The 22,896-nt window shown below is 41.5% G+C and overlaps 2 protein-coding genes across 6 annotated transcripts in view; one reads left to right on the top strand and one right to left on the bottom strand.

Annotated features, from left to right (window-relative positions):
- The window catches only part of SLC17A1 (solute carrier family 17 member 1), a 77,263-nt gene that overhangs the window by 6,461 nt on the left and 47,906 nt on the right, over positions 1–22,896 (bottom strand). For 2 of the 5 annotated variants that reach the window (XR_003134773.3, XM_025442646.3), the window contains one exon: positions 14,174–18,053. The exons of 1 other annotated variant lie outside the window; for it this stretch is intronic. The gene's annotated coding sequence lies outside the window, so the exon portion shown is untranslated. Of the gene's footprint in view, positions 1–14,173; positions 18,054–21,711; positions 22,174–22,896 lie in introns of those variants that run through there. 2 more of the 5 variants (XR_004812319.2, XR_003134770.3) reach the window with 2 other exon arrangements.
- Positions 10,657–20,636, top strand: SLC17A4 (solute carrier family 17 member 4). The gene is given in 11 exon segments (XM_025442664.2): positions 10,657–10,862; positions 11,849–12,082; positions 12,170–12,263; positions 12,415–12,495; positions 14,386–14,504; positions 14,627–14,640; positions 14,642–14,786; positions 16,925–17,057; positions 17,141–17,285; positions 18,131–18,221; positions 19,352–20,636. Coding segments are annotated over 11 exon segments (1,410 nt in total). The 5' UTR covers positions 10,657–10,727; the 3' UTR covers positions 19,571–20,636.

Consider the following 22,896-nt stretch of genomic DNA (forward strand, 5'->3'; position numbering starts at 1 on the left):
CTTTTTTTCTTGTAAATCACTAAAACATTTTGTAAACTGAGGGAGACTCATGTCTATAGGACTATAAACTCGATAAATTACCAATTTGTTCTTCCTTTCCCTTAGCTTTAGGGCAGCCAGGAGTGCCTGAGGAATTTCACACACATCCCACCTAGGTGGGGTGGGTCGTTTATGGGGTGTAAGCTTCTGCTTTGTCCTCATCTAGCCTTCTGTTCCCTCATCAGAACTAAATATACAAGAAAACTGATTAACATTCTGAGTGATAGAATATCAAAGAGCTACCAACCTGGATAAAAAAGGCTTTAAAGGGGCTGTGAGTGATCATAGGTTAAAGTGTCACTTGAGAATCACTCATTTTTTTATTGTCAGAGGTGGGCCAAGAAATCTGCTCAGTCTATAAGGACTCTTCAAATATGGCCAAAGAGGATGACAGAAAAGGATGAACCAACCAGAGGGTAAAGCCAAGAGCCATGAAGAAAGATGTTTTGGGAGTACTGCTGTACCTCCCAGGTACAGAAGGATCATTAGGGACTATGTGCCATCTCTTGAAATAGCTACCTATGTGATTTCAGATTTCTTTGAACTAGCTACTACTGTGTGTTCACTCTGTTTGCAGTTGCCTTACCCATGTTCTAGCTTAGACAGTGGGTAGGTGTAGAGCAGAAGGCATCTCGTTAATCTATGGGTTTCTGGAACAAGAAGCCACATTCTGATGGATGAGATAATATCAGAAGAATCTTGAACATCGGGGCAGCCCGGGTGGCTCAGTGGTTTAGCACCGCCTTCGGCCCAGGTTGTGATCCTGGGGACCTGGAATCAAGTCTCACGTCGGGCACCCTGCGTAGAGCCTGCTTCTCCCTCTGCCTGTGTCTCTGCCTCTCTCTCTGTGTGTCTCTCATGAATAAATAAATGAAATTAAAAAAAAAAAAAGAATCTTGAGCATCAGGCCTGGCTGTCTGGTTAAATGAGACTTTTGAGTAGGCTGTCTTAGGAAGGAAGAAAGTATATTTTGTGTGCAGAAAGGAGAGTTCACTGAACACAGTTTAACAGAAGCCTGGACTGTGATAGGCTGTATTAGTTTTCAAAAATATTCCCTGGCCTTCCTTTGGAAAGGATTATATTTCTCTACCTTGGTTCTCCTGGGCTTGGCCACATGACTTGCTTTGTCCCATGAAATGTGAGTAGAACTGACATCCAGGCAAAACCTGTAAAACTTTTTTTAAGCCAGCACCCAGTTCATCATGATTTATTTTTAGTTCTGCCAGAGACAAGCCATGTTCCAGATAAAACCTCGTTCATAAAACTGAGTCCTAGAGTCAGGAAAACATGATGCACAGCTACAGCCAGCATACAATGGACATGAATCACCAACATCACATAAACTTTTGTTGTTATAAGTAACTGAGATTTTGGGGCCATTTCTTACCTCATCCCAATCCTGACTGATAAAATCTATCAGTTTATTGGCTTTATCCATATTCTTGCTATCTTATGGTCTTCCCACAGTGCTACACTTTCAGACCTTACACCTACAGTCAAGACAGAGAAAAAGGAAAAAAAGACAAGGCATAGGCCTACTTTTTTTAATTGGTCAACAGCCAGAAATGTGTAATTCCAAGGAAAGCACAAAAATGAGGTTTTTGTTTTTATAGCCATTAATGGTAGAGAAATCTAGGACATAGAAATTTAGAAACTTTACCTATGGTTTGTAATTTTTATAGTTTATTACAAGTAAAATAACGTAAGTAAAATTCTTTGCTCAAATCTGGTCTTCTTCTCTAACCTGTCTGCTACTATTCACTTTTCAGTGTTCTCAACTAACTGTTCCATGCATCCATCCTACCCAGGTTACAAATTTGCATTCATGTTTTTTGAACCTATTTCTTTAGATTTTTGTTTGGAGTTGCATTCTTCAACCTTTTTTCCCCCTCTTAATAATCTTCTGGGATTACTATCCAAACATCATATTAGAGGTTTCTTGGAAAAAATATTTTCAAGTGTTTTACTTTTTATTTTTATTTATTTATTTTTAAGATTTTTATTTATTTATTCATGAGAGACACAGAAAGAGAGAGGCAGAGACACAGACAGAAGGAGGAGAAGCAGGCCCCATGCAGGGAACTCAACTTGATCCTGGGACTCCAGGGCCAAAGGCAGGAGCTAAACTGCTGAGCCACCTGGGCTGCCCCATGTTTTACTTTTTAAATAACATCATGAGACATTTGAAATCAACTTGGGGATTTGGGCATTTTGGTAGAACTGTAAGTGTAAAGGCCCCAAGGCAGGAACGACTTTCAGGGGGAGGCAAAGGGAGAGTGGATGGAGTAGAGTCAGCAGGGAGCAGGGCCAAGTTGTGAAGTCTGGAAGCACCTTAAAGAGATGAAATTTGGTCTATTTTGTCCATTTTGTCCTAATTTCACTGAGAAGGCTTTGGAAGACTTTAAACCAGTAAGTAGTGGATTTACATATTTATGTAAATTATAATATATGTATTTACATTTTCAACATTCTACTGTGGGGAGATGAGCTGAAAGAGAGAGGACAAACAGTGGAGCCGGTAAGAGTCTACTTTATTTACCCCAGGGGCAGGTGATTGCATTAGGAATGGAGGAAATGAAAAGCAATGGGACTTGGGAAAAGGTCTGAAGGCAGAGCTGATAGAACATGCTGGTGGATTCAACACTCACTGAGGGAAAGACTAATTAGCAGACTAATTAATGAAGACTCCAAGGTTTGGGGCAATATTAACTGGTGAAATGGTGATGCCATCAGCCAAGATGGGGAGCCTGGGACAAGGGTAGTAATGGAGGGGGTTTAGGAGTCCTTCATGTGAAGACTGAGATGACCCCTGGATACTCAAGGAAAGATGAGGGTGGCTGAAAGGCTGAAGAGCTGAAGTTCTGGCTCAGGAAGAAGTCAGAGGAAGAGCAGGTAAAGAAAAGAGACTGTAGGCTCACCTTGGGAGTGAGTCTGAATAAGGAAGAAATTCAAGGCCACAGTCCTGGGCATACCAACATGAGAAGTTACAGAAAACATGAGGACCTGCTAAAGGGATTCAGAAGGAGGACCCAATAAGGCATGAGGAAAATCAGGCCTGAATCATGGGTGACTATCAAGTGAAACAATCCAGGGAAGGAATGAGTGACAGAAAGCTGTCAGCCTTACCAGATAAAGCCTTGGAACTGGCCACCGGATTTACCAGAATGGGAGTCATTGATGGCTTTGCCAAGGGCCTTCTTGTCTCAAGTAGGCTCAAGAAAGAACTGGAGCCAAGGGGATGGAACACAAGTATATGTGAGTCTTCTGAAATGTTCTGTTACGGAAGGGAGCAGAATCACAGGTTGTGAATTTTCCCAGAAAGCTCAATGGTCTTTGTCCAATAGCTATCATCAGAAAACCACAAAAGTCATTTGAGTCAACCAAAATGGATATTAAGTCTTTGCCCTGTGAAGAACCTACTTCTACTAAATGGTCCTGGTGGAGACAGGACTCAAAGGGGACATGACATACCCTACCCTAATGAGGAACATAGTGAACAGCATTGCAAACAGGGGATATGGGGTATCCGGATCCTACAAGCAGGAACACTGATTCTAGTGGGGAGATTAGGCAAGATGAAAAGTGACCTCAGTTGGCCATGGAACCTGAGGAAGGTCTAATGAGCTTGGTCTACCAGTCAATTAATAAAAGTTACAAATTAAACCACTCACCCAAAACAATCTTCCCATTAAGTAACATAAAGGCTAAAGGTTTTGAGGTAATCATTTACCTCCTGGAGCAATACAGGGCAATGCAGAAAATTCTGAAAAGCTTAAGGGAATCTACTGGAAAGGAATAAGGACCTCGCACTCTAACTCCCTCAGATTAGCTTTCAATCTTTCCCCTTAATATTCTGCTTTTGAGATGATGGAAATTGGTCTTTCTCTCATTTGTTCTCTTGGGATGGAGGTTGTGGGGTAGGGAAAAGAATTCTTCTTTCCTAAGATAATTCTGAAAAGTAAAGGAGGATATCACCTTATTCTAAAAGAAACAAAAGCCCCAGAACTCCAGAGAATAAAACTTCGGGGAATAAATTCATCCAAAAGAACAGTTTCAGAGCCGGAGTCCGAATTATCTGAAGCATGTGGAGGTGAACCAGCAATTTTAAACTATGCTTTTAAGGGTTAACATCACCCAAATATTGGGACCAGACTAGATACCTTTAGTTTAAGATTCTTTATTGGGCTTATTTTTGTGGGATGTAATAATAATAATAATAATAATAATAATAATAATAAAGCACTGACCACATCTGTGGTGAGACAATGAATACAAAAGCTGAATTCTGGGGCAAAGGAAGATTTTTATCAGGGCTAAAAGATCAAATTAACCAAAACAGATGAGACCTCTCCAGTGAATTTATGCATGGGGAAAAGCAAAACAAAATGCAATCCTGTGACTTTGGGAAGTAGTTACTGGGTGAAGAGTTTGGGGCAAAGGATTTTGATTTTGGAGTTATGAATATGAGCCGCCAGCTGCTTCCTATATGGAGGAAATGTTCAGTGCTGAGACCAGATATAAAAACATGGGAGCTACTAATAGCTCAGCAAGGGAACCTTATAGAAGAGTCTCACTCCAGGGTGAACTAGTGAAGAGCAGAAGAGCAAGACAAGGGTTAATGCAAAGGGAATAAACACAGAATCAGTCTTGGCCAGGGAGTAGGACAGTAAATTGATAGAATGACTCATTCAATATCCTTGCAGGTTTGTTCCTCATTTACTTAGTCTGTAAGTAAATAGATAAAAATGAGGACTTTCAAATTTATATTTCTACCTGAGCCCCCTTGTCTCAAGCTACAGATTCATAGACACAATGCTTACCCGACCATCTTCCCTTCTGGGTCTAACAGTCATCTCAACACCAACTGCAGAATGAAACTCCCAGTTTTCTTCTGGAAACCTGCTTCCCTCCCACTTGCTTTCCCATCTCTGTGGAGTATAACACCATTTAGTCATTTGTACAAGCCATAAATCTAGAAGTCTCCAATAATCTCTCCCATTCTCTCATCCCCTACCCACCTCATTAGCAATTCTTATTGGCTTTCACTCCAAAACAGATCCTCAGTCTGGTCTGCATTCCCTTCTATATATTTGACCAGCATTACCAGATTAATGTATCTTAATCTTAAAACCAGAACTTGGGACAATGTAGATGAGAGCTGTCATTGTCTCAATGTGATTTTTTTCTTTTCATAATTTTCCATTCACTTATAAATACATAAATTACATAAGGTAATGTTATGCAGATGTATGTTTTACTTAATTTATTACCTTGGTACTTACTGTTCTACAACTTGCTTTTTTCTCTTTGTTAGATTTTTATTTTAATTCCAATTAGTTAACACACAGGGTTGTGTTAGTTTCAGGTGTACATTATAGTGATTCATCACTTTTATACAACACCCATTTTCATCACAAGTGCCCTCCTTAAGGCCCATCCCCTACCCATATCCCCTCTGGTGAATATCCTGTGTTCTCTAGAGTTAAAAGTCTGTTTCTTTCTCTCTCTCTGTTTTCCCTTTGTTTGCTTGTTTTGCTTCTTAAATTCCACATACAAATGAAATCATATGGTATTTCTCTTTCTCTGACTTATTTTACTTAACATTATATTCTCTAGCTCTATCCATGTGTTACAAATGCAGGATTTCATTCTTTTTTATGGCTGAGTAATATTTCATTGATGGACAGGGGGCTGCTTCCATATCTTGGCTCTTGTAAATAATGCTGCTATAAACATAGAGGTGCATGCATCCCTTTGAATTTACAACTTGCTTTTTTCACTTAATATGTCCTTTAAATCTTCAATACGTAGAAAGATTTTATTAGTTCTTTTTGATGACTATATAATATTCCAAAAATATATGTACTTTACTTTATTTAACTACTCAAACATTAATGGCTGCTAGTTAGCTGCTAATTTTTCACTTTTACAAATATTGCTACAAGGATTATCTTGGGACAAGCGTTTGTGTGCCTGTGCATGTTATTCCCTGGCAGATGCCATGAAGCAGCAGTACCAAGTGGAAAGATGCCCTGACTCCCCCAAACAATAGCTTATTTCCCCCACATTTTTGTCTAACCTCGGGATAAGTCTTTTAAATATTTATGGAAGCATACTGGTAAGAAATAATAAGATCTTGTTCTTCTAATATCCATGTCTTTGATAGTAAGGCAGGGTGCATTTTGCCATGTCTATTCTTCATCTGTGTTTCTGTATTGTATTGTACTGATAGTTCCTACTCTTCACCTACTTTCTTATACTGTCTTTAAAAAAATTATTATTATCTTGAAGGTTAAAAAAACACTGCTTTCTTATCTGATATCATAATGTATTTACTTTCTATCCCTCCACCCCCGCCAGTGACCTTTTATGGTATCTATCGTTACAGATAAGTTTCATGTATTTTGCATCCCGGAGGACCCTTATGATATGTCTAGGTATAGCTTTAACTTAATTTCTCTGGCTTCAGACTCACTGTGATTCCTGACTCTGAGAAATATTGTTTCACTTATTCTGGAAAAGTCCTTTTATTTCTTAAAGCATTAGCTCTCCTTGTTTCTATTCATTTTCTTTTCCCAAAAGTCATATTCAACATATACCAGACATTTTCACTCTATTTTCCAAGTCCCCTAACTTTGCTACCATAAGTCATTATCACTCTGAGCTTTACTCTGTATAATTTACTTAGTCTGTAAAACTTATTCTGTATAAATTACTTTATTCTGTGTAATTCTGTTGCAGCTTCTATTGTAATTATTCAGTCATTAGCTAGTTGTCTAATGACTAATGACTTAGTTTCTAATTTCAATGCCTAAATTTGCCTTTTGTATTTCAAGTAGTGACTTTTTTAAAGATTTTATTTATTTATTTATTCATGAAAGACACACAGAGAGAGAGGCAGAGACACAGGCAGAGGGAGAAGCAGGCTCCATGCAGGGAGCCTGATGTGGGATTCGATCCCTGGACTCCAGGATCACGCCCTTGGCCAAAAGCAGGTGCTAAACCACAGAGCTACCCAGGGATTCCCACAAGTAGTGTCTTTCTTAAATTTGCTTGTTCTTTTGGGTATCTTCTTACATTTTAGAGTCTAGCCTTTATTTCTTCTATTATTTTAAGCATGCTTATATAAGGCATTTATCAGTTTATCCTACTCTTGGAAGTTCTCAGAAAGTTGATCCTGCTACGTGTTGAGTCTGAGGACTTGCCTTGGATGGTTGCTTCTGTGAGTGTTTATAATTTTGGATCTGGAAGTCATATGAAGTGGAGCTTCATCTTCAGTAATTTTATGTGATCTGTGTTAAGGAAATTGGCTTGGGCCCAGTTCTTAGTTCAGTTTTTCACCTGAGAGAGAGTTCTCAGACAATGAAAATAGTGTGAACTGCCACCCCCAGGAGAGGCTCTTTCTTTGCAAATCAGAGCTCAGGATGATGTAAACTATCACTGTTTCCCAGTTGCAATGGACAGAGGAAACTCAGTTTTGAACCACTTTGAAGGTTCTGGCTCATAATAAGATCTCCATTATAATTGCCTTCTTAGCAGAGGTCTAAGACTTCATCCCTCATTCCCAGAGACCTAGATCTTAAGACCATGCATCACTGAAACTGATGTCTGCTTCCCACCCCAGTCTCAAAGTCAACTGAAGTTTGTTTATACTGCAAAATTTTCATTACATCCATGGGGATAACTCTTACTATCTTTGAAGCTATATATTTAAAAAGATGTTTGCCATATTTTATGTGGTATATCTAGATGTTTTATAATACAGTTTTTCAGGTAATTTAAGAAATTGAAATCTTCCAGATGAAATTTCAAAGGAGATTGTCAAGTTTTAACATCCATCCAGTTGATACACGTATCTGTTGAGAGACATAGGAACACGGAACTGGAAAGGATACTACAGTCCATGAAGGCAATCTAGACCAGACCCTTCATTTCAGAGAAGCAGAGACTGAGACTCAGGGTAACTGTGAGTTACTTCCCCGGGCCACACAACTGGCTAGTGATAGAATCTGCACAACAAATGAGGTCTCCTGAACCCTAATTTAGCACTTTCCCCTTCAAATATTTCCCCCTAATTCTTAGAATTGGGGCAGTGTCATGTGTGATAAAGGACACTTGTCACCCTGTATTTGCTTTGGCATTCTTTTATTTCAGTAGGTGAATAGCAGTCTCTGGGAGAAGAGAACCAAAATGCTTATTAGAGCAGACGCCAAGGCAGTGGGAGATACTTCCAGTGATGGTAATCTAAACGTGGCTCAAGCGCGAATCTCTAGGAAAGGTAAAATCATGTACTGGTTACTTTCCTTTCGGTGATATATAGCATGATACTGCCACCTATTGCCAAGAATTCTATATAGCTATAAAGCATTGTTTTATGGAGAATTATTTCACTTCTTGCAGGAAACCTTGAAGGTATAAAGGACAAGTAGATATCAAGACATTATTTATAGATGAATGAAAAAATTCAGAGCAGATGCTAAGTAGAAAATATGGAAACCAGTCTTGGTTTTTCTGATTCTAAGTCTAGGAGCATCCAATTAGATCTCTCTGCTCATAAAGATCCAGACCTGCCTCAAAGAGGATAGGCTTTTCCTTTCTTTTCCATCATAAAAGTCATTTTTCCTCCTCCATGTTGTCTATATTACAACTTAGTGTTTTTCTATAATATATCATAAGAAAACCCGTTGAACACCTTATTTTCCTCTAAACTCTTAATGGTTCATAATTATGTGATTCATTAATTCTCTTACGGATACAGACTTTTCATAAGATAACACCTTTGAAAAGCAGAGCACTGACCAAGGTGGGTCAACACCTTGGTCAACCGCCTATTAAGAAGAGATCATTTTGGGATGCCTTGGTGGCTCAGTGGTTGAAGGTCTGCATTTGGCTTTGGTCATGATCCCAGGGTCCTGGGATTGAGTCCCGCATCGAGCTCTCCACAGGGAGCCTACTTCTCCCTCTGCCTGTCTCTGCCTCTTTCTGTGTCTCTCATGAATGAATAAATAAAATCTTTAAAAAAAAGATCATTTCAAGAATGTAAACACAGTCAAATATTATTCATAAGAATTATAATGAGCCTACATAAACATACTCAATAATCACCACAGCATCTTGAGATGGCTCTATTATTAACCCCATTTTACAGGTGGAAAACTGAGGCTTCAGAGACTCAGTAATTTGCCCAAGAACACACAGCTGTATGTAGAGCAGATCCAGGTGTCTGACTCTATGATTCAAATACATTTCATAAAGCTCATGCATTTATCTCAAAATAATAAGAAACAGGACAGGATAGCTTCATACAATAAAAATGCAAGTCCCACCAACAAACATAAGTCCCAGCAGCACACTTAGTGGTGTGATGCAAGAAACCTGCTCAATGAATTCAGATATGGCAGGAGTGCCTGCTCCCATGGCTCTTATTTAACTGGTTATAGACTGCTAGTGAATAAATTCCCCAAGAGGATGAAATGTTACAAATGACAAGAATAATCATATATTGTTTTCCATTATTAGTACTTAACACCTGTATGTGGGTTTGGTTTTTTGGTCTAAACTCAAAGAAAGGAAATATGAAAATAATAGAGAAAGGACTCAGTTATAGAAACAATACAAAGTCTCTTAAGAAACTTGTGTGGACTCTAACTGAAGAGAACTAACTGTAAAATTCCAGCTTGGGCCAGAGAAAAAGACATGAATCCATAGGCAGCCCCGTATTCTTGGTTGAGAGAAGTCAACACTGTACACGTGGCAATTGCTCGCAATGTCATTTGCCGTATCTATAGGATATTGATCAAAACTCCAACGTAAATTCATGTGGATGGGGGAGGGGATAGTCTCAAGTGAATGCTGCCAGAGTTAAACCAAAGGTGAGGGTCTGTCATAACAACAGGAGACAGTGCTGGCCATTTTATCTGCATGTGCTTCCTTGTAGGAGCCAGGAAACGGGACAACCACATGCCTTGAGGACAGGATCACATATTTTACCGCTAGAATTTCTCTAGAGGGACAGTTGATGGATCCTTCTACCTGCTACCAAACTAATGTACCTGGACTGAGTCCAGGGCTAACCCCAGGCCCCTCATGGATCACGCAAATTTCGTGCGAGCCCAGATTACAGTATTGAGATGAAGTTGAAATGCTTCTGAAGTCTGATCTAGCCTACCTTTCAAGTCTTGTCTCCTCCCAGCCTGCTAATCTGCCGAGTTCCTGGGTAATAGACTGGGGCCCTTTGGAGTCATTTCTAACAACTCCTCTCTCTTATTATCCATTCCCATCAACCACCAGCTCCAGCCATTTCTCTGTCCAATTTTACTTTTTTTTCCACTCCCACTGTCATGAGCTCATCCCAGAGCCCTGCCTGGAAAACTTTCCTAGTACTTGCTCTGGCCAGTTCCACACCTTCTTCAAGTCTTCACTTAAGTAATGATTCTGAGGAAGTTACTGACCCCCTCACCTCCTAGGGGGACAGGTGTCCACTAGATATTTGCAAAGCAACATCTGCTGTCTCTCTATTTCTGCTCCACAGATTGCAGTCTTCTCCCTCTTCCAGACTTAGGAAAGGTGGGAGAAAAGCACCCCAGTTATGAGACTTCCTGTGCCCCTTTATCTCAGGCTTTTGTTTGGTCCGACATGGGCTGGCCCTCATTGTGCATCTCTGCAATTTTTTGATTCTCTCACAACAAATGAATCTGAGCATTGCCATGCCAGCTACGGTGAACAACACAACCCTGCTTGGCCCACTCAATGCCTCCATGGAAAGGCCTTCCACAGACTCCCAGGACAGCTGGAATGAAACTCTATAGGAATTCAAGGGAGTGGTAAGTTTATTTATTTATTTCATTTTTTAAAGATTTTATTTATTCATGAGAGAAACAGAGAGAGAGAGAGAGAGGCAGAGACACAGGCAGAAGCAGAAGCAGGCTCCATGCAGGGAGCCCGACGTGGGACTCGATCCCGGGTCTCCAGGATCAGGTCCTGGGCTGAAGGTGGCGCTAAACCGCTGAGCCACCCAGGCTGCCCAGCGCTAGAGGCCATTAAGCGTTTTTATTTATTTATTTATTTATTTATTTATTTATTTATTTATTTATTCATAGAGACACAGAGAGAGAGAGAGAGAGGCAGAGGCACAGGCAGAGGCAGAAGCAGGCTCCATGCAGGGAGCCCGACGTGGGACTCGATCCCCGGTCTCCAGGATCAGGTCCTGGGCTAAAGGCGGCACTAAACCGCTGAGCTACCTGGGCTGCCCAGCAGTGGTAAGTTTAATGAGACTCCAGACCCCTTCTCTGACTCAGATGGTTTGATCTAAAGGGTTATTAAGAGTCAACTATGTTCAATGAACTATCCTACATGAGATCATTATATGTAGCTAAGATTCTATCTCTATTTAGTGTCTACGAGTGTAACCAGGACTAAGTTAGCATGCAAGACACCATTTTAATCTTTAGTGGACATACATTCTTGCCCTACAAGTATGAAAATCACAAAATAAGTTTCACGGTGTTTACTTTTACTGTCTTCCTTCACATATTTTTTTTGAAGTTACCTTGCCTATAATGCTTTCTTCTTTATAGCCCTTCTTTCTTTATGGGATCGTACCTCTTCATTCGTCAGTTAATTGTAGAACCAGGGAAACTGCACAAAAGGAAAGAGTGTGTTGGGCATATGCTGGGGGTTTTTAATGAAATTGGTAGCCTGGAGGAACTGGACAGGAGTAGAAGGAAAGAGAACTTGCCTCTCTAGGTTACATAATAAAAACTGTTAACTCTCTGGCCAAAGATAAACAGTGAGATTCTCTGTCATCCAGGCTCCTACATGTGACTGGAGTCCTCAAGTCCAAGGGATCATTCTCAGCTCCATCAACTATGTCTCAATCTTGGCTCAAATTCCTACTGGGTATATAGCTGGAATTTTTGAAGCTAAGTATTTGGTTGGTGTTGGCCTGCTTCTTTCCTCCATCTTGACCTTCTTCATTCCACTGGCAGCTGATGCAGGAGTGGCCTTGCTCATGGTCCTTCAGATAGTTCAAGGAATAGCTCAGGTACTAAAATGCTTTCTGAGTATGACTTCCAAATGACCTCAGATAACTAAGAATGGAACTCTTTTTTTTTTTTTTCTTTTTTTCCAGGTTATGGTATTGACAAGCCAGTATTAAATTTGGGTCAAATGGGCTCCCCTACTAGAAAAGAATCAACTCATCCGCATTGCTGTATCAGGTAATTGAAACTAAATTGTTAGCTCATATGTACTGTCCAAGAGTACTCTGCAATGGCCTATCAACAGAAGCAAGAACTTACACTCCTTACCCTGTCTCTTTGCTCTAAAGCACTACCCTGACTCACCCAAAACATCCTTTCTTCTGTTTACGGGATGTGTTGGGATCCTTCAATACTTGGCTTGGCGGCGGTTTCCTCTGCCAGACCAAAGGGTGACCTTCTATCTTCTATATCTCTGGTGAGTTTGGGCTTCTCAAATCTTAGGATTTTATGACAGAAAATGCTGGGTATGATTTTTGTGATGCAGGTCATCTATGGTTAACCAAATCCTACAGATATGAATATTTACATAAAGTTGTTAATGTTCAGAGCTAATCATGTTGTAGATCTTGCAAAATGACATTTAAATCTCAGCAGCCTGAAAGTGTAGCTAGAATAACCTAATAGCTTTAAAGGCATCATAACATGCTGTCCTGCTTCTAAATTGGACACACAATGAGCCCCATAGGGATTTCTTTCTTTCTTAAGATGTTGAAAACACTCATTCAGAGAGGGTGACAAAACATGAGAGACTCCTAACTCTGGAAAATGAACAAGGGGTAATGGAAGGGGAGGTGGGTGGGGGGAATAGGGTGACTGGGTGACAGGCACTGAGGGGGGCACTTGATAGGATGAGCACTGGGTGTTATACTATATGTTGGCAAATCTAACTCCAATAAAAAATACTAAAAAAAATAAAACAAAATCAAATATCCAAGGATGGATATATATTTTTAAAAAGATGTTGAAAACAGTATCTTGGTGGGATGATATTTTTAGTTAGGCTTATTTACTTCATTTTTTAAAATTCTCCTATTATTATTGCAACCAGAAAATTGTGAGACTGTGACCTAATCATAAAATGCTGATCGACGCAGAGGGAATCAACTAGAAGAACCTGCAAGACAGGGCAGATGGTGTGAGGCTCAAGAAGGCCAGAATGCACTGAGAAATGCTGTGGAAGGTCCCAAAGACACATAGAGTGTTCCAGAAGCAATATTCTACTACTTCACAATTTTGCCTTTATCCAGCCCTTGTTGGGATCTGCCCAGTTGCTTGCAGCTAATGTTTATATTAGAAGTTTTTTTTTTAAGATTTTTGTTTGTTTGTTTGTTTGTTTGTTTATCCATGAGAGACACACAGAGAGAGGCAGAGACATATGCAGAGGGGGAAGCAGGCTTCCTCAGGGAAGCCTGATGCAGGACCAAATCCCAAGACCCTGGGATCATGACCTAAGCCCAAGGCAGACGCTCAACCACTTAGCTACCCAGGTGCCCCAGGTATTTGAGTTTTAAAACATTCTCTGAAATCCCATTTGCAAACCATGTGATTTCAGTAGGATCAGGGAGCACCACTGGTGCTTCCATTAGAGGATAATATTCTTGTATCAAGGGTTCCTGTAATATCAGGTCAATATATTTACTAGGAAAAAAAACGTGTGAAGACTGATTGCTTTAGCATGGCAACCTGTGAAGGCTTTGTCAAGGAACCTTCGAAGGGCAGGTTACAAAAGTTATTCAAGCAATGAGAGAGGCTTACTCTGCTCATGGTTTTCAGAAATATAAGCAGTATCTACAAAGAAGGAACTCAGTAAAGTATTTATTGACATACTTTACCCTTGATGTACAACAGTGGTAATTTTCATATTTATTCCTCCCTACTTGATTTTAATTTCCTTGAGGGCAAAATTGTATCTTTGTATTCTTAATGCTCTTAAAATCTATCAAGTTGCCTGGTACACGGTAGTTCTATACTCTATGGTAGCTCTTCACTCTGTTTTTGCGAAGGAATGTATAAAGGACAAGCTAGCAAGTATAAAGAGCTTTTAAGGTTTTCTTAAGATTCTAAAAAAAGACAATTTTAAGATGAATTTTTTTTTTTAAGATGAATTTTATTTCTGCTCAATACTGATAACATTGGGTTGTCCAATATAAGTGGCTGGGAAGCACCCCCTGCCAATGATAGGGCCGCAGTATGGATACAGGTAGGAGTGGAATATTAGGGTCAGTCATTCTATCAACCACAGGAATCACCTCAGTGCAGTCAACTAAAACACTCCTATCAAGGGCTAACTGGATCCTCTTCCTAGGTGGAATTGGCTGTGCCTGTTTTGTTCTCTGGTTTCCTCTTGTTTATAATGACCCCATAGATCATCTATCTATCAGTACCGGTGAGAAGGAATATATCATGTATTCACTGGATCAACAGGTACATTTGATGAACTTATCTGCCATTTCCCTCGTCTGCCCAGGTGTCTCAGGGGTGAAGAGGGCATTAGAGCAAAGCTCTTGTCTTCTGATGGAGGGATATTGATATCTGCTTTCTTCCAGGACTGTTCACAGGCGGTCTCTTCCCGTAAAGGCTATGATCAAATCCCTACCACTTTGGGGCATTTTAGTCTTTTATTTCAGTGAATATTGGATTTTTTATTTTTTCATAGCATATATGCCAACATACATTAGCTCTGTACTTTAAGCTAACCTCAGAGATGTAAGTATAGAGAAAGTCTATCCTGTCTTTCTGTTTAGATGCTTCATTATATAATCCTCTGTCTCACTTTGGGCCACAAAATCAGGGGATTAGGTCCAGGATCTTCATGCAGGAAATGCAAATTGGTTGCATGAATTCTGATTCATCTCACTGTGACCCACAGCTTATTGGGGAAGACTGGTGTGGTTCTAGGTAAGTGTGACATTCACAGAATGTCCTATTTTTTAAGAGACCTACACAAACTTTTATGTTCAATCCAATCAACATTTGTAAACAAGATATTCTGCTGGCAGCATAAACAATACAGCATTAACAAAACAAGTTCTGCCTTCGAGAGAAGAGAAGCACAAACAACAAGCTGAAAACGAGATGATTAGTAGACATCAAGTCCCAAATAGGACTGCTACCAAAATCTTGCAGATAATGTTCTTCTACATTTTTTTAAAATTCAGGTATGACACATACAGAGAAAAGTGCATGTATGTGTACAGCTCTCTGATTTTTCACAAAATGAACATATGCTCTGGCTGGCAGAAAGGACAATGCCCACAAGATGGAGGTCTTAAAAATGGCAACGAGCTTATCAGATTTTGTAGCCTATTAGTAGCAGCTTCCAAGGTTATTGAATTGCTGTTTACATTCTTGTGTTTTGTATTCAAAAAGCAGTGTTATCGTGTTAACTGGGCTCCTCTGGTTGAAAACATGCTAACTGGCCAACAGAGAGCTGACTTTCTGAGCTGAAGTCCCGGTGCATGCATGCAAGCAGGCTGGAGGTACAGAGATCAGAAAGCCCACGGGCTGAGTGGCTAAGGGTCTTCACAAAAGGAGATCCAGAAGCAGGCAATGAAACCAGAACCTCCGGTGAAGCCATCAGGGTACATGAGGCCCAGACGTGCCCGAGGCCAGCTGTTGGGAATGACTGGAAAGATCAGTTGAGACCAGACAGTAGGCTTTCCCAGCCTGGGAAGTCAGACTCCCATTGCTCTCAGGATGGTTTCTCCCTAAGTCACAGAACCTTTTTTTGGTTTACTGCATCCATAATATAAACAGTTGGGACAAGGCGACAGTTAAGCCTTTCCGTTTGGGGGTTATACACAATAAAGGACAGCATTCTTTTCCTCACCTTTTCTGTAATAGTACCATAATACAGAAGGTGAAGGGATCAAAACAGGGCTCAATATTTTAAAAACTATATAGAGAGGTAGGAGTGAAAACATCTTATTCCCATTCCTGTCCTCAGTCTGCTCTGTTCTCTCAGCCCCTCCCAGCCACAGATAACTCTTTCTTATTCATTCCTTATATATTCTTCCACTGTTTCTTTATGAGGATGCAAGCATACATGAATGTATCTTGTTATTTTCTCACTTTTTTTTTACACAAAACATTATTGTTATTTTCTCACTTGTTTTTTTTTTTTTTTTTTTACACAAAACATTATGTGCTGTATATGCTGCTATTCTTTGTATACTACACCATGGTGATCTTTCCAGTCAGCACATGGGAACCTTACTGAGAGACATTTGGGTTGTTTCCCATCTTTGAGTGATGCTGCAGTGAAAACCGTGCTCATTTGCCATACATCTGTGCAACTGTTTCTATATATCTGAGATAAGGGTTAAATGCAGTATAAACTTCTAGATCTATTATCAAATTGCTCTCCACAGGGCACTGATAGTATCTACAAGTACCCAGTTTCTCATAGCATCCCTGCAGATCAGGTCAAAAATCTGTGGGATTTTTGCCAGTTGGAGCCATGAAAAAGTAGGCTTTTTTACTATGAGGTTGGATACCTTTTATATATTCAGGAACCACTTATTTTCCTTTTTTTGTAAATTGTCCATATCTTTTGCCTATTTTTCTACTGAATTTGATCTTTTAAAAATCTATTTCCAGATGATCTTTACATATAAAGAGAACATTAGTCTTTTTTTTTTTTTGGCAAATTGAACTATATATTGAAAAACTATAGTTTTTCTCAGACACTAAAATTGTGTTGGCTCATTCCAGTAATATGAAATTTGTATTAAAGGAGATAGGTATATAAAGAAAAACTATACACATAGATAAGCCACCCAAGGATCAATCTATGTCGTGATGTGGGCAGTGAGGTATGCACCTTACTAATCTCTGGTCCTCAGAGTAGAATCCTGTCAGCCCTGCTGATAAGTATTGCCTTCATCAGCACTATCCTTGGAGGTCTACTGGCAGATTTTCTTCTCTCCAGAAAAATTCTCAGACTCATGACCATCAGGAAGTTCTCCACTGCCATAGGTAAGCACTGAGGTGTATCCTAGGATGGATGTGGGAAGTTCAGGGAGGTTTTTATTCACTCTGTGTTTGCCCTCCTGCTCTAGGGGTTGTCGTCCCATCTGTGGTTCTCGTGTCCCTGCATTGGGTCAGATCCAACCTCAGCACCAGTATGGTCTCCTTGGCCCTATCTTCTACCACCACTTTCTGCTATGCAGGAGCCCTCATTAACTTCTTGGATATTGTTCCTCGGTAGGATCCCCTTTGCTTCATCCTCACAGAAGCTCAGCTCAAGTCTAACAGCCCTAAACTTGCTCTGATGCACCAGTTACATGTAAAGGATACGTGCCAGGGGTTACAGGACATATCAGCACCAGTCCTATATCCAAATAATTCCTGGAAGGAGCCCAAAACTAGTCTACTACTGTGAACTGAGATTTTTAGGTGAAAACGAGGATATAGTGGCTATGCTCATAGCTTAACCAGGGACAGGAGACAGCTCACACCAATATCTCTATTGGAGGATGCAGCAGTCACATGGGGCTAGGTCACTGAAAGATCCATAATACCCCATGGTGCCAGCACACAGAAGGCTTTAATAAAGGGAAAGCTTTACTAACAGGATAGCAAGAGAAACGCTGACCTTTGGCAGAGGTAGTATCAAAGATGCCTGGGACTTCCAAACACAGCTCACAGGATCCTTTCAGTCAGTAGAACACATTCTATCTTCAGATAACCAACCACAGTGACCCATGGAAGATGTCTTGGCCTCAGGGGAGCCAACATCTCATCCAGTGAGGAGTCTTGTTTTTGCCCAAAGAAAAGGTTGCAAGAGCAGGTTCCATAGCAGAAACTAAGAGAACATAACCTAGATGCAAACCATCAATTTGTATATTTTGTATAAATGATGTTGACTAGTACAGGTTACCTTTGGGAGTCTCAGACCATCCCACAGGACTATACTAATCACTAGTCAGCACGTTTCACTCAGGCTTAACCAAGGGTCAGCTCCAGGCATTCCTAGAGACAAGCAGAGAGTTGCCACAAGTAAGCTGAGAAGAACAGTTTGCTTCCACTGTAATAATCTTTTGTCTCAGGTACACCGGCTTTCTCAGGGGCATGTCACAAGACTTTGGTCACCTATCGGGAGCCATTTCTTCTGCTGTTGCTGGATTTTTAATTAATCAGGTGAGGTCAAATGCTCTGATAAAAATATTTGTAAGAGAAACCTATAGGGGTCATTCAGGAGAAGTTAGTCTGAAGATGTTTTTTTTTTTCCCTCATCAATGTGGCTCAACTTGAAATTCGAGAGTCCTGAGCATCCTTAAGATATCACCCTCAGCTCAGCTCCTGTAGGACAATTACCACATTTAGGGTATGGAACGACGATGAGCACTCAGTTTTATGAGTTTAGGCTTGAAGAGTTTTTATTTTTATTTTAAAAATTTTTAAAGATTTTATTTACTTATTCATGAGAGACGCAGAGAGAGGCAGAGGGAGAAGCAGGCTCCATACAGGGAGCCCGACATGGGACTTGATCCTGGGACTCCAGGATCACAGCCTGGATTGAAGCTTGCCCTAAAATGAGTCACCCGGGCTGCCCCATTGAAGAGTTTTTAGAAGAGAAGTTTTTCCTGCTAATCATCAACATTTCTAGCAATATTCATGTCATTTCTTGCGAAGTAAGAGAGGCCAAACATTCTGGTTTGCCGGTGATTGAGGGGTTTCCCTTCCAGCCGCTGACTAGCACACTGTCAGAAAATGGCTTTTAATATCGATATTCTCAAACTGAATTTGTTTCCCTTGTCATTCCTTCCTTCATCCATTCATTAATTCAACATTAGATTGTGCCAGGCACTGTTGAAGTGCATAAAACAAACAGGAGTCCCTGCCCTGGTGAAGTTTATATTGTAGGAAAGAAACTGATGGAAAACTAATGAAATCAGTGAAATATGCAGTAAATGGAATGGTGGCATAGTGCTAAGAAAAGAATAAAGCAGGAAAGAAGAGGGTACATAAGAGGGAGTGGGAGTTCAATTTTAAATAGGGTGGTCCCGGAAGGTCTCAATGGAAACATAACATTTGAGTATGGACTGGAAGCCAACACGGGAGTGAGACAAATGGTTATCAGGCGGAGGACTATTCCAGCAAAAGGAAAGGCCAGGGCACAGGAAATGACCTGCATATTCCAGGGACAACCAGGAAGCGCACAGAGGCTGAGCAGAACAGGGCTGGGGGCAGGACAAACGCCAGGACCTTTCCGAACAGAAGGGCAAGAGCCAGGAGGTCACTAACAATTTGTAATTTCCGGCTTCCAGGATTCAGAGTCAGGCTGGAGGAATGTCTTCTTGACTTCAGCTTCTATTTACGTGTTGGGCCTGGTCTTCTACATCATCTTCGGCAGAGCAGAGGTCCAGGACTGGGCTACAGGGCAGACACTCAGTTCTGAGCAAACCCGATGCCTTCCATTCTCATGCTCAGCCATGCACCGTTTGCCCTCATGGACATTCCCTCTTGGTACCTGCTTCACTGGATAGCCATTTAATTTGAAGACGCTTTGTTTCTAATATCTTCTGAGAGAGCTTGGCTGCATAATCCTGAAGGTTCTGCCTGCAGATTTTGCAATGGTGGGTGGCAGCTGGGGAAGCCTAGTTACTCAACTGAGGGCTCCTGAAAGCACAAGTGTGTCTGAATTTTTATGTGTTCCCCACTCTGCCCACTATTATTGTGACTTCATAAGAAACACATATTTGGTCTCTGCCCCCACTTTCTGGCACAGAGCTCCAGAATTTAAGATAAGTGAAATTTCAGATTTCTTGAGTGAGAGATGATAGGAGCACCTTTTGTCATAATATTTGGACTTGGTCCCTGGTTCCCGACACAAGCGCTTCTAAGACCCTTGGAATTTCTGGAGTGACGAGAGTGCCTTCCGTAGTATTCTATTGGGATGACTGGTGGCTGGGGACCCACCCACAACTTTAGGAGGGGTGCTGGTCAGCAGAAACACCAAGGCATGATTAGAAAGTTGGAACTTCTAGCTCCACCATCCCACCTACAGGGAGGAATGAGGGCTAGAGATTGAGTCATTCATCAATTGCCACTTAACTAAATCATGCCTATGCAATAAAGCCTCTATAAAACTTTAAATGATATGGTTCCAAGAGCTTCTGACTTGATGAGCATCAGGAGGTGCTGGGACAGTGGTGACCTGGAGAGGACAGGGAAGCTCTGTGTTCCTCCCAATATTCCTTGCCCTAGGCATATTTTCCCTTTGCTTATGATGTAGTAACAGTAAGCAAACTGTTTTCTTGAGTTCTGTGAATCATTCTAGCAAATTACCAAATGTGAGGGGGGTGGGGTCATGGGAACCCACAACTTTGAAACTAAGTCAAACAGAAGTAGGGGTACCTCAGGCACCCATGACTTTAATTGGTGTCTGAAGGGGCACCTGGGTGGCTCATTCAGTTGGTCGTCTACCTTCAGCTCAGATCCTGATCTCAGAAGTCCTGGGATTGAGCCCTGTATCGAGCTCACTGCTCAGTGGGGAGTCTGCTTCTCCCTCTCCCTCTGCCCACATGTGCTCTCTTCCTCTCTCTATCTCTCAGAAATAAATAAAATCTTTAAAAAAATAATAATTGGTTTTCTGAATTTGGGGGCAGCCTTGTAGACTGACTCCTCAACCTGTGGGAGCTGCACTAATTCCAGGTAGTTAGTGTCAGAATTGATTTCTATTATAGGTCACACAGCTGGTGCCCACAGAGAATGAGAAAACTGCTTAGTGTGGAAAATCTACACATTTGCCATCAGAAGTGTTGAGTACAGAAAGCATTTTCTTTCAGTTATCCTGGTAAAAGCATCAGGGACCAGAGGACAATTTCTTACCAAAGCAAAAAAAGGAAGCTGGAACCAGAGAATCACAAGAGGAATTGTGTCCAAACATCCAGAAGATGAACCCTGAGAGCTATCTTCAAAAGAAAGCCCCCCAAAATGGAAGTCGTAGTGTATACACAATCCAGTGACCCAGGCCAGGAGGTCAGAGCAAGTCAAGGTGCTCTCACATCAAGTGATGCGGGAAAATGAGACCATTCTGAGGTGTGGCAAAAGTAAGATGCCCCAGGGTAAAATACCAAGGAGGAAAAGACAATTAAGACTGAATCCATCATGTGTAGAGAAATGCACAGGCTTGCAGCTAATGCCAGTGGGGTAGGAAACTTCGACCATTTCAGGTAACTTGCTTTCTGTAGATGCTGGCATTGGAACCAGAGCTGCCTCTATCACTGCCTCTATCATGTAGCGCTCAGGCATCCCTGAGACTCCACTTTTCACAACTCCTTCTCTCTGGCCATCTTGACTCTGCCCCGCATCTGGTTTGTGAATCCATATAGATCCCTTGCACTTTACTGAACAGACATTGTCCAGCATTCTTTCTATGCCCTTGAACATCTGTCCAAGCTGCCACACCTCCCCCGGATGCCCTTTCTCTGCTTTGACCACTGCAACCCTGCCTGCCTTCAGCAAGGCTCTCTCAGCAGTCACCTCACTAACTTGACTTTGCTTCCTAAAATGTGTGTTGAAGACCTACACTGGCTTGACCCCATTCCAAAGTCTGGAGAGTGTGTACGATGTGTCCGCTTTCCTTAATCCCCCAAATGGGCAGTATTGGCACCACAACAAAAAAGCAAAAGCATTGAGCTCTGAGTATTAATGAACATATAACACAAGGCATGGCAGAAACCAAAGTCAGATACAGCTTCAGGAAGGACAACATCTCAGGAAGGTAGATGACACAAATGTACATGGATGACCACTGTGGGAAATAAAATAAAAAAGGGAGACACCGGTTACAAGCATGGATGTTAAGAGCACCAGCTCCGGTGGGAGAGGGAGAGAGAGCCACCATGCCCACAGGTTCAACTGAGCTGAGACTTGAAGGACCGATGTTAACAGATGCAGGAGGCAGACGGGGAAGAGCACTGCAGGAAGAGGACACAGCACCAGCGAAGGTTTGGTGACAGGAAGAGCAACCCAGTATGGCCAGAGCACAAAGAATGTGCGCTGTGTGGTTGGTGAGAAGGCTGTGAGAGTGGGAGGAGTGAGAACACATGATGGGCCAGGAAGTGTCTTGGTCTTTCATCCCATCCTGAAATCAAGAAGACAAATGTTAGTGGAGGGGTCATAATCAGGGTCCTAGTGTTCCAAGGTTTTTGCACGAAGGAATAAGATGAAGTAGGAGTCCACTATGTAGTCCAGGAGCAAGCACTGGCCCCTGGAGGAGTGGGGGGGGGGAATGTGGTGAGGGGTAAACGGATCACTTGCCGTAGGAGACGCACCTGACAAAACTGGCATACTGAATGGGGAGCAGGTGTCCCGGGGGACTCCTAGGTTTTGGTTTGATACTAGATGGGTGGAGATGCCACTGAGGCAGAGATCACACCCCAGTGAAGATGACAAGAAGGAAAGTAGATGCACGGGAAATCCTGGCTTCACATATAAATCTAGGAAGCGTCTAGATACACCTGGTGATTGAAATGCTTACCATGGTGGATGCTGCCCTGAGTGACAGGAGGGCATAAGGAGGGAAAGCCTGTGAATGAGCCTCACAGAACTCCAACACTGAATGGCCAGACTGGCGGATAATTGTCGTTTTAAGAAAAATTTAAAAAGAAAAAATTAGAAGGAGAGAAGGAAAACCAAGAGAATATGGTGCTAAGAGAGGGAAGAAAAGAGCATGTGTTTCAGAAAGGAGTGGAGTTACCCGTGCCCTCTGCAGGGATCAGGCAAGAGGCGGGGGCAGGTGGTGGCAAGGAGCCAGCTGCTGCTATGTCTGGCTGCCAAGAGTTGGGGAGAGACCAGGGGACAGCCG

The sequence above is a fragment of the Canis lupus genome, chromosome 35 (assembly GCF_003254725.2).
Source record: "Canis lupus dingo isolate Sandy chromosome 35, ASM325472v2, whole genome shotgun sequence".
Classification (NCBI taxonomy): Eukaryota; Metazoa; Chordata; class Mammalia; order Carnivora; family Canidae; genus Canis; species Canis lupus.